This window comes from Etheostoma spectabile, chromosome 8 (assembly GCF_008692095.1).
Source record: "Etheostoma spectabile isolate EspeVRDwgs_2016 chromosome 8, UIUC_Espe_1.0, whole genome shotgun sequence".
Classification (NCBI taxonomy): Eukaryota; Metazoa; Chordata; class Actinopteri; order Perciformes; family Percidae; genus Etheostoma; species Etheostoma spectabile.
The window spans coordinates 5129456-5140114 of NC_045740.1; the positions used below are offsets into that span (position 1 = coordinate 5129456).

The following is a 10659-nucleotide window of genomic DNA, read 5'->3' on the forward strand; positions in this document are numbered from 1 at the left end:
TAATCAATTAATTGAGAAAAATAATTGGCAGATTAATCAATAATGAAAATAATTCATTAGTTGCTGCCCCTATTCACACTTATAATTGCTTACAGTAGCACGAGTTGGTGACAGAGCAGGAAGCAGAAAAGTCAAACTGGATGAAGGCGTCTTGACCCAAACTGATGTCAGTGGTAACAGCATAGCGAGTGTTGGACTTCTCTATAAATGCGAAAGCAGGCCCATCAGAGCCACAAACAGGCATTCGGGTTCCTCCAGGGTGGAGGAGCCATGACCGCCCATCAATTGAAGAGAAATCATCTTCCAAAGGTCCCCATCCACTGGCACTGCCACCAACTACCACCTGGGGAATAAGAGATACATGTTTGCATATTTAATGTGAAGAAGGCAGAGACAGTGGATATGTCAGAGGGATGAAAAAAAGTTTGGATGAATGACAGCTGTGACAGTTTAATGCTTGAATGAAAATGATTGAAATACTTATCGTTAGATGGATGAATGATTTGATGTATCCTCACTTACTGTACCTGATCAATGACCCATGGGCTGTAAAAGTGTCCATTCTCAGAGGGCTGCCACCAGCGGAGGCGAGTGGAAGGCGTGCGGGCACGCAGCGGGATCTCTAGGGCCACCAGGCGAGCCTGATTACTGCTGTTGCTAAAGAGAAATTCCTGCAAGAGGCCCCAGGTAAGACCTCCGTCCACAGAGAACTGCAGCAAAACTGGCTGGGAGCGAGGATCTGGAGCTGCCTTACCACATCCAAGACGTAGGAAGAACTGAACAAACCTGCAGAGTACAACCGTTAAACATGAGATTATCACTTTTGATTATGTATATGTGTGAACTTGATAAGGGCTTGTTTGTGTAGCTATACCTGGCATTTGCCAGGTCCATGTCCTTGGTGACCAACATGCGCAGGCCGTCCTCGCTGAAGAACAGGTGGTTCCCACTTGACATGATACCACACTTCCTGGATGGTTTACCACCGCTCAGTAGTCTGAAACACTCAGCATCTACAGCTCCCCCTAGAAACACGTACACAAACACACACAATAAACAGTAAACACACATTCTTAAATCCATCGTATTAACAAGAACATCAACAGGAAAGCTCCCGATAGTAACTTTATTTGCTGCACACCAATCAAAATAATGTTTAAAATTATTTTAAATTACAAATAAAAACATCAGCATTAATTAATTGAAGAATAATCAAGTATAAAATAAGGCACACAACTTAACAAAGATCTTTAAAAGCTTTTGGTTAAAGGGGATCCTAGTCTTAACTTTGGAGGAATATTAAAATGACCATTAAAAAAATATTTTATGGGCATAATAAGTGGGAAAGAATTTAGTCTTACATTTTACTTCAGTAAAACACTGTAAAATAAGCCAACTCCAAGCTATTGTAAACATGCAATGACTATCACCACGGATTAGGATTTCTAATAACTCAGAGTTATCAATAAATACATTTACAAAAGTCTTGTTGTGTCTGTGTGGAGATGTACCTTCAAAGTCCTCTTTGAGGAAATCAGGGTTGGGGGTGTCAGGCACCGAACAGTCCGATCCAGAGTAATCGGGGTCACACTCACAGTGGCTGCCACCCACACAGGTCCCGTGACCATTACACATGTCCTGACACTGTGGGCCAATGTAGATGTTGTCTAATGCCCATGTTGGAGGAGCAGAACCAGTTGAAAAGAAACCCTGATACCAACGGAACCTCACTGACCTGTAGGGAGGTCAAAATGCAAAGATTTGAAAGTAAGATTTATACCTTCAACAGATATAATGTTGTATGCTAATTATTTGAAAAATGTTCCACTTGTTTTCTTTTATGCATCTGCTGTACAGGATGTATCCTGTCCTTACCCACAGAGGCGAAGCTTTCCAAAATGAATGACTTCCCTCCTCCAGCCTTGAGTTGTACCAGGGAAATAGATGCTGGCAGGGTGGAGTTCTGTGGAGCACAGTGAGGAGGGCTGGGACCCACCGGCACACAGGGGTACCAAAAGGTGCCACGTGGCACCAAAGTCCCGTGAGAACTCAAGACGCACTGGGTGGGCGGAGGAACTCTCAGCTGTGCAGCCCACATTAATCTAGAGAGACATAAATATACACAACATTGGCGAAGATGACGAGCCATAACTTATGTTTTCAACAAGGAAGGTTTGCTTCGGAAAAAAGGCATCAAGGCTGTTTGTCTACCTCAAACTGGATGATAGTGTTCTCATTTACGTCAATGTCCCTGGTGGTAATGGAGTGCTCTCCAAGCTCGCTGGAGACAAAGACCATGGCTGACTCATCCTCCTCCCTACACCAATCCCATAAACGCACGCAGACACAAAGATCAGTCAAGGGTAAAAACATTGTTTTGCAAGTTTTATCATAATTGGGCTCACAGACATTGTCATTGTCAACATTCAAAAGTGTTTTTCCTACAGTCCAGTCTTCTGGTAGGGGCAGTAGAGGCCAGTGTTTCCCCCGGGGAAGAACAGCCAGTTGGACTCATTGGGGCCGTCCTCAAAGCTGTCTATCACCATCGGTGGGTTGTGTAAGGAGCTGCCATCAATGATGAGATCATCTATTACCCACACTTCCTCCTTCTTACCTAAGGGGTATAAGATTGTGGAGTCAATGTGGAAAAGAAACAATTAAGAGATGTGCAGAGCACAGATTGTGTGAATTTTAGTGTGCAACTACACACTGTGTCCACTCACCGCTGTTGTAAGGTTGCCAAAGTCTAAAGCGGGTGGCGTTGGTCTGGGCGCTGGCAGGCAGCGGCAGGTGGAGGAACAAAGTGTCAGTGGAAGCTGGGAAGTAAAACTCATCAAGCATCAGCCAGCTGATTCCTCCGTTCACAGAGTACTGCAGCAGCACTGAATGGGAGCGCTCTGGGACACCTAGAAAAGTCCACAAGATAAACTATTAAAACAATATCTTGAGAAAGAAAAGAGACAGTATTTTGACAAGAATAAACAAAAATAAAGCTATACCAATAAGAAAAAAAGTGAGTTATGTATTACCTTTAGTGATGAATTTGAAGGAGAACTGGATGTAGAGAGTGTTGGTGCAGTCCAGATCCCGTGACACTATCATTCGCAGACCATCCTGCAAACAAACAGACCAGGATTACATTGTTTGTCAGTTTTGAAAAGTCATTGATCTACTGTTAAGATATCAATCTGCGTCTTTGTGATTTAACTGTTTAATTATTACTCTGGATGTTTCTGAGTGATGTTTTGGACCCGTACCCCTTTAAAGATAAGGGCAGTGCCAGATTTAAGAGGCTCGCCGCTCAGAGTTCCCCTCTCTGCTCCGTACACCTCAGGCCATGTCTCCTGCTGCAGGTTCTCATTAAAGTTCTCTCTCAGTACAGATGGTAGGGGGGACAAAGGCACACAGTGTGCACCTCCATAACCCTTGTCACATCTGTGTGAGAATAGGAAAAAAATAAAGGGTAAGTAACATTAATATGAAGATAGAATAAAATGAACGAAGTGTGAAAATTACCAAACATTAAAATTCATCAGCTGTGCAAAAAAAGCCTGTTTTACTTACACACAGCGTCCGTTGTCACACAGACCATGTCCAGAGCACATCCAGGGGCAGCCAGGGGCCAGTAACAGGTTATCTAGAGCCCATCCCTCTGCCCCTGGGGTGAAGTGGGTTTGGATCCAACGGAAACGAGTTCTGGGGGAACTGAGGGATTCAGAAGCAAGTTATAAAGAAAAGTAGCTTCAGGAGTCCATGCACCATCAGATAATATAAAAATACTATCAAAACTGTCTCTTAACTTTGGGTATGAAAGTAAAAAATGAAGATAAAAAAACGTACTTAGCAGCACTGGGCAGGTAGACTGTGATCCTTCTCCAGTGTTTGTATTGGGTTGAGGTATAGATGGAGCTCTGAGTATAACCAGCGCAGCCAATGGCTGGTGGTACACACTCTGGGGTGATGAGAGACCAGTGATGACCGCAGTCTGTGGAGTACTCCAGTCGCACACCGTGGGAGAAGGAGGTGGACTTACTACAGCCCATACTCAACTCGAATTGCAGGAATGATGAGCCTGACACCTCAAAGTCCCAGCTCTCTGCATATCTTGGCTTTTCTGCAGACACAGTATAAAAGCAATGTCAGATTTGATTCTAGTATCCTCACTAGGTTACATGATTTAACATTCTTTTCTCCAACAGTGCTTTAACATAATTTAACTTGTACATAACTTGTATGTGTCTGCTTGGATTTGAAAAGTTTGGTTCAGCCAAATTCTTTTGTCCCTTCCTAACTGTGAGTGCAAAATCTATCACACATGCTGACCCTAAAAAAAAAAAAAACGTTTAGCTAATTTTCACGTCAATGCCACTTGGAATAAAACGTATACACCCAAAACACAAAGTTAATCCAATCCAATTGCAAATAGCCTTGCAAATAATACGTATAGGAGTTATGTGTGAAATGTGTGCGTGTTTTAGCGCATACTAAATTGGCCGGAGCTTTATGTTTATAGATGTGTTGCCAAATTGATCTGGCTTTGCATGCTAAAAGAATGGGCCCTAAATCCGCTCACAGCTTGATGCAAGCATAAATAACAGGCAGGATGTTAATTCAGGTTGGCTCTCATTTATTATGCAAGACCCACGCCGCTGCAGTAAATGGGTGATTCAATTTCTGGCTTTTGTGTGGGTTATACTGTGATGTCACTGTACAGCCATTTATGTGGTTTGTTTGTGAATATATGTGTTAGTTTATCAAATGTGCATATGCACATACTGTATGTGTATAAATGAATGGTTGTATTTTTTTAACCTTTTTTTCATCATGCAAAGTCAACTATCCAGCTTTTGCAGTAACATGCTGTTTCACATTCATTCCAACACATTCATAATAGGCTGCTCACTACAAACTGCTGCAGCTTCACTGAAGCAGTTGGGTGTTAAGTGTCTTTCTCAGGAGCCACTTGATAGGATTACAGTAGCTACTTCACTTTCCATGCACACACTTTCTGAGCCAGTCTAGGAAGTACAACTGGCAACCCAGTAGTCATAAGCCATCCTAAACGTATGTGCTTACAAACAGTAATGTGTTTGTGTGACTCACTGTCAATGGCCTCGGAGTTGAAGGTAAGTGCTGTGTCCAGAGACAAACAGTCCACAGTCACCTCCCCACCCTGAATGCGGTACCAGTTGTGCCTCAGAGGCGTTGTGCCGTCGAACTTGTCATGGAAACTTGTTCTGGAGCTATCGTTCATACCAATGAAGACATCATCCAAAGACCACTGGGCAGAGTGTTTCCCTGCAAGGATGGAGAGTGAGATGTACAGTTCTAAAAAAAATCTAAACTAAAGCTGTGATATCAAAAATATATTGTAATATTGTAAATGTTCTGTGCTTTTCCATAATATTGTGCACCCCAATAATGCACTAACCTTGCTGTGGCTGCCACCACCGAAATACTGTGTAGGGGGTTTTGGCTGCAGGAGGAAGCTCGATAGTCACCACTTGGGGCTCCAGGAAGGAACTAAATTCCAGCTCCCTCACAAACTGCCACTGGACACCATTGTTGGTAGAGAACTGGACAATGACACCTAGTATCATAGAACAAAGAGCAGAATGGATAGAACTCTTAGATGGGAAATAGATAGATTTGGGGTGGCAGTAGCTTGGTCCCCTACGGAGTTGGGTTGGGAATCGGAGGATTGCAGGTTCAAGTCCCCATATGGACCAAAGTGTGGACTGGTAGCTGGAGAGATGCCACTTCACCTCCAGGGCACTGCCAGATGCTCTTGAGCAAAGCACCGTACCCCCCCCCCCCCCAACTGCTCAGGGTGCTAATCCAGCACTGGCAGCCCACTCACTTTGATATCTCTCCATTTGTGAATGAATAGATTCTAGCTGTGTGTGTGTGATATTTCGGGTGTGTGTAATGAATTTTAACAAAAACAGAACGTAAATTGTAATTTCCCCACTTGTGATCAATAAAGGTAAGATACAGTGGGGGAAATAAGTATTTGACCCTTGCGATTGCAGGTTTGCCCACTTACAAAGAATGCAACGATCTATAATTTAATACTTATGTACATTCTAACAGTGAAAGACAGAATCCCAAAGAAAATTCCAGAAAATCACATCACATGAATTTATAAAAATTGATAACCATCTGATAAGGAAAAACAAGTATATGACCCCCTACCAAACAGAAGTGTTCTCGGTCCTAAAGGCCAGTTGGTCGTTCTTTACGGCCACAGCCCCAATCCGAAACAATTAGCTACTCAAATACACCTGCCTCACCTCGTTACCTGTATAAAAGACACCTGTCAACCCCCAAACAACCAGCATCCAACATCGCCACCATGGGCAAGAGCTTTCTACGGACATCAGGGACAAGATTGTAGATCTGCACAAGGCTGGGATGGGGCTACAGAGAATCGGAAAGCAACTTGGAGAGAAAAGATCAACTGTCGGTGCAGTTATCAGGAAATGGAAGAAGCACACCCACCCACCGCACCTCCGGTCTGGGCTCCACACAAGATCTTGCCTTGTGGGGTGTCCCTGATCATGCGAACGGTGAGGAATCATCCCAAAACACAAGGGGGAACTGGAAGGCAGCTGGGACCACAGTTACAAAAGAAACGGTTGGTAACACACTAAGCCGTCATGGATTGAAATCCTCCAGCGCACGCAAGGTCCCCCTGCTCAAAAAAAAACATGTACAGGCCCGCATGAAGTTTGCCATTCACCACCTGGACGACTCAGAAGAGGCTAGAAGAAGTGATGTGGTCAGATGAGACCAAAATAGAACTTTTTGGCCTCAACTCAACTCGTCGTGTTTGGAGGGCAAAGAACACTGAGTACAACCCAAAGAACACCATCCCCACCGTCAAGCATGGTGGTGGCAACATCATGCTTTGGGGGTGCTTTTCAGCCAAGGGGACGGGACAACTCCATCGTATTGAGGGGAGGATGGACGGGGCCATGTATCGTGGAATTCTGGACTAACATCTCCTTCCCTCAGTGAGAGAGCTGAAGATGGGTCGAGGATAGGTGTTTCAGCACGACAACGACCCTAAGCACACCGCCAAAGCAACAAAAGAGTGGCTGAAGAAGAAGCACATCAAGGTTCTGGAGTGGCCTAGCCAGTCTCCAGACCTGAATCCAATTGAAAATCTTTGGAGGGAGCTTAAAATTTGAGTTGCCAGGCGACAACCTCGGAACCTGAATGATTTGGAGGCTGTCTGCAGGGAGGAGTGGGCCAACATCCCTGCCGAAATGTGCACAAACCTTGTCACCAACTATAAAAACCGTTTCATCTGTGCTGGCCATAATCTTTTCTACAAATATAACATGCTTGTTTGTCCAGGGGGTCAATCTTGTTTTTCCCATCAGATGGTTATCAATTTTAATAAATTCATATGATGTGATTTTCTGGAATTTCCTTTGGGATTCTGTCTTTCACTGTTAGAATGTACATATGATTAAAATTATAGATCGTTGCATTCTTTGTAGTGGCAAACCTGCAAAATCAGCAAGGGGTCAAATACTTATTTCCCCCACTGTATGAGTTCGACAGATAAAGAACTAAGTACATTTAGCAGTAAGTACAAAGAAGAACAAAGAATAAATTGCAAGAGAATAAAATAACAGTTCAAAAGCTCTTATTTTTTTACAGATAAGCTGTTTAGGAGGCTGGCAGAGACTTATCTGACGCTGCAGAAACGATCAGATTGATCCACAATCTGCTGAGTGGTGGAAACAATAGAACAGACAACACTACACTTTGATTCTCCATTAGAAAAAACACTGACAATGACGACCAGATCTGTACCTACATATCCTATGCTGGATCACAAGGCAGATCAAAGACACAGGGGGAATTGGAACAAATAGAGACAAGCCAAGTGGTGAACTAATCAGATCAGATGTGGAGCTGATTGCTACAGACTGCACTCTTAAGCAACAGCTACATGAATGCAGCAGAAGGCCTTCATACAGTATGTGATAATTACCTTCGTTGCGGGAGCGAGGCCTGGTGCAAGTGGGCCCCAAACTCTTGCTTCCAATTCGGATGTAGAATTGGACCAACCTGTTTGCAAACAGTAACAACTACACTTTCAGTTTTACATTAAACAAAGCCACCAATTTAACTGGTCTCCAGTGCTTACAGATGAGAGATTTATGGGTGTGAATTCTACTCACCGTGTGTTAGTGGTGTCTAGAGGCACTGTACGCGCTTCTCTCCTCCCAGGGCTACTGAAGTAAAGAGCTTTACCGTCACCAATGATGCCACAGCCGCCTCCAATTTGTCCCCCACTTAGGCTCTGCCAGAGTGGGCTCAGCTTCCCCTCAAATCCCTCAGTCAGCTCTGTGGGACTGGCTACAGATGGGACACAACTATCCTGCTCCACTATGGAAAAAAACAGGGACTAACTCAAGCTATAGAACATAAAACACATAGAAAATAAGATCTTTTTTATTGCTTTCAATTTTATCCTTTTTCCTTTCCTATCTGTAATGTACCTGTGTATCCCATATCACAGAAGCAGACTCCAGAGATGCAATCTCCATGTCCCCCACAGTGGTTTGGACAAGGCTCAGAGATGTAAACCCCATCCAATGAGAAAGGTGGGGCATCTCTGTACATGCTGCTCTCCTGGAACCAACGAAACCTAGTTTTACTGGGAAAATGAGGGAAAGGAGATAAGGGAATGAGAAGAATACCGACATTTAAAGTCAACTGCTATAACTGCATGTTCTGTGTCTAAATAAAATTGATAAAACCCCATTATAACTTAGCACATCCAACTACATGCCTGTTACCATATGTACCTGGCTGCAACATTGCGTGGAATGACCACAGTGACCCTGGTCCACTGTTCATAGTCTCCAGTGTTGTAGACAGTGGGCTCTCTAAGCTCACGGCCACTGCCCTCACAGACACCTGCCCCTGGGGTTCCTGGGTAACAGCCCTCTCTTACCAGGGCCCAGGTACGACCGGCATCATGAGAGTACTGCAGCATGACTGGGGCTGACACGCTGAACTCTGATTCACAACCTATGTTCAGCTGGTAGGAGATACAGTGGACAGAAAATTAAAGAACAATTTAATTCTGATGAAGTAGAAGTGTTTGCCTGTTTCTCAAAATTGCTCCTGCCTTTCTAGTCTTTACACTTTCCATGAGTGTACCTTAAACTGAAGGGTGTAGCCAGGGCGTAGGGCCAGGTCCCTGGTGACGGCCACCCTGTCCCCGTCGGATCGCCCAAACACCATGGCAGAGGGTGTTGGGGCACAGAAACTGTTGTTGCTTTCCCTCTCCATGCCTTCATTACCCAGCATCAGCCACACACTCATCTGGTTCAGAGGGTAGTCGAACGCTGGCTTCTCGTAAAAGTTCTGCAGAGACAGAAGACAGGCAAGTTTATTGTAGTGTTTTGTGTTAACAGGAACCAGCGACTGCAGCCAAACACAAAACTGATAAGATAAATGGATACACTTGAAAGATTTCATAGCTGTTCTATCTCAGTTTGGCTGACACTTTCCATTAAAAAAAGAAGAAGCAATATCTCAAGACAAATCCGAAGCTGCTGTACGAGGTCAGAGAACAAATGACACGTTAAAGGAAAAACTCCTAAAATTGATTTCTGACCTGTGGTAGAGTTGGATTAGCCATAGGAATGATGTGTTTCTCCCTCTCTGACAAAATTATGACATCATCGATTGCCCACTGGTCATAACCCTCCCCAGAGTGAAGAGGCTGCCACCAACGAAACCTTGTGGATGGTGTCTTCGAGGCCAAGGGAAGCTCATAGTGGACAAAGCTGAGAATGGAAGAAGGGACATTGGCATTTCTCTCCCAAAATATACAGTACAATAATCAAATCCACATCTCAGTGTTGGAATTTAACTAAGTCAACCAAGCATTGTGCTTAAGTACAAATTTGTGTTACTTTACTTGAGTCTTTTCTTTTCATGTTACTCTTTACTTTTACTCCCCTATATTGTAGAGGAAAAGAATTGTACTTTTTACTCCACTACATTCATTTTGACAGCTTAAGTAACTTGTTACTTTGGAAATGAATACCCAACAGTAAATAGACTTATAAGTACAACTAAAATAATTAGCCGATTAAATGGAATTTCCTGCATTGAGTACTTTTACTTTTAATACTTTAAATACATTTCCTTGATAATACTTACATACTTTTACTTAAGTAACATGTTCAATGCAGTATTTTTTACAGTGTGGTATTAGTACTTTCACCAAAGTAAAGGATTTGAATACTTCTTCCACCACTGCCACATCTAAATCTCTTTTTCCATATTTACTACAAGAAACAGTAAAAGCAAATTGTGTGTACTGTTAAAGATGATGAAATATAAATGTTCCCTTTCTTCATCTGTGGTTTCTCACCGAGGCTTGGTGAAGTCAGTGAAGTACATCTCAGCGATCAGGCCCCAGCTGATGCCTCCGTCGTTGCTGTACTGCAACAGCACTCCTTCCTCCCTGCTGTCTGCCTGGTTACATTCAGCCCAGTCTCCGCCCACCCGCAGGTAGAACTGCACAAACTCCGCCCACTCAGTGTCCAGGTCCCAGCTCACCAGCTGCCTCAGCCCAGCCTGATAACAACACACACACACACACACACACACACACACACA

The 10659-nt window shown here is 43.7% G+C and overlaps 1 protein-coding gene across 4 annotated transcripts in view; it reads right to left on the reverse strand.

Annotated features, from left to right (window-relative positions):
- reln (reelin) overlaps positions 1–10659 on the reverse strand; it is a 156437-nt gene that overhangs the window by 31987 nt on the left and 113791 nt on the right. For all 4 annotated transcript variants that reach the window (XM_032523791.1, XM_032523790.1, XM_032523789.1 and 1 more), the window contains exons 25-45: positions 10412–10617; positions 9647–9818; positions 9187–9393; positions 8829–9064; positions 8520–8677; positions 8199–8406; positions 8009–8085; positions 5432–5590; positions 5104–5298; positions 3841–4114; positions 3565–3705; positions 3258–3435; positions 3030–3114; positions 2724–2906; positions 2446–2614; positions 2212–2317; positions 1876–2102; positions 1512–1735; positions 875–1025; positions 528–786; positions 94–343 (exon numbers count right to left, since the gene is read on the reverse strand). In XM_032523791.1, the coding sequence (XP_032379682.1) occupies positions 94–343; positions 528–786; positions 875–1025; positions 1512–1735; positions 1876–2102; positions 2212–2317; positions 2446–2614; positions 2724–2906; positions 3030–3114; positions 3258–3435; positions 3565–3705; positions 3841–4114; positions 5104–5298; positions 5432–5590; positions 8009–8085; positions 8199–8406; positions 8520–8677; positions 8829–9064; positions 9187–9393; positions 9647–9818; positions 10412–10617 (3865 nt within the window). The remainder of the gene's footprint in view (positions 1–93; positions 344–527; positions 787–874; positions 1026–1511; positions 1736–1875; positions 2103–2211; positions 2318–2445; positions 2615–2723; positions 2907–3029; positions 3115–3257; positions 3436–3564; positions 3706–3840; positions 4115–5103; positions 5299–5431; positions 5591–8008; positions 8086–8198; positions 8407–8519; positions 8678–8828; positions 9065–9186; positions 9394–9646; positions 9819–10411; positions 10618–10659) is intronic.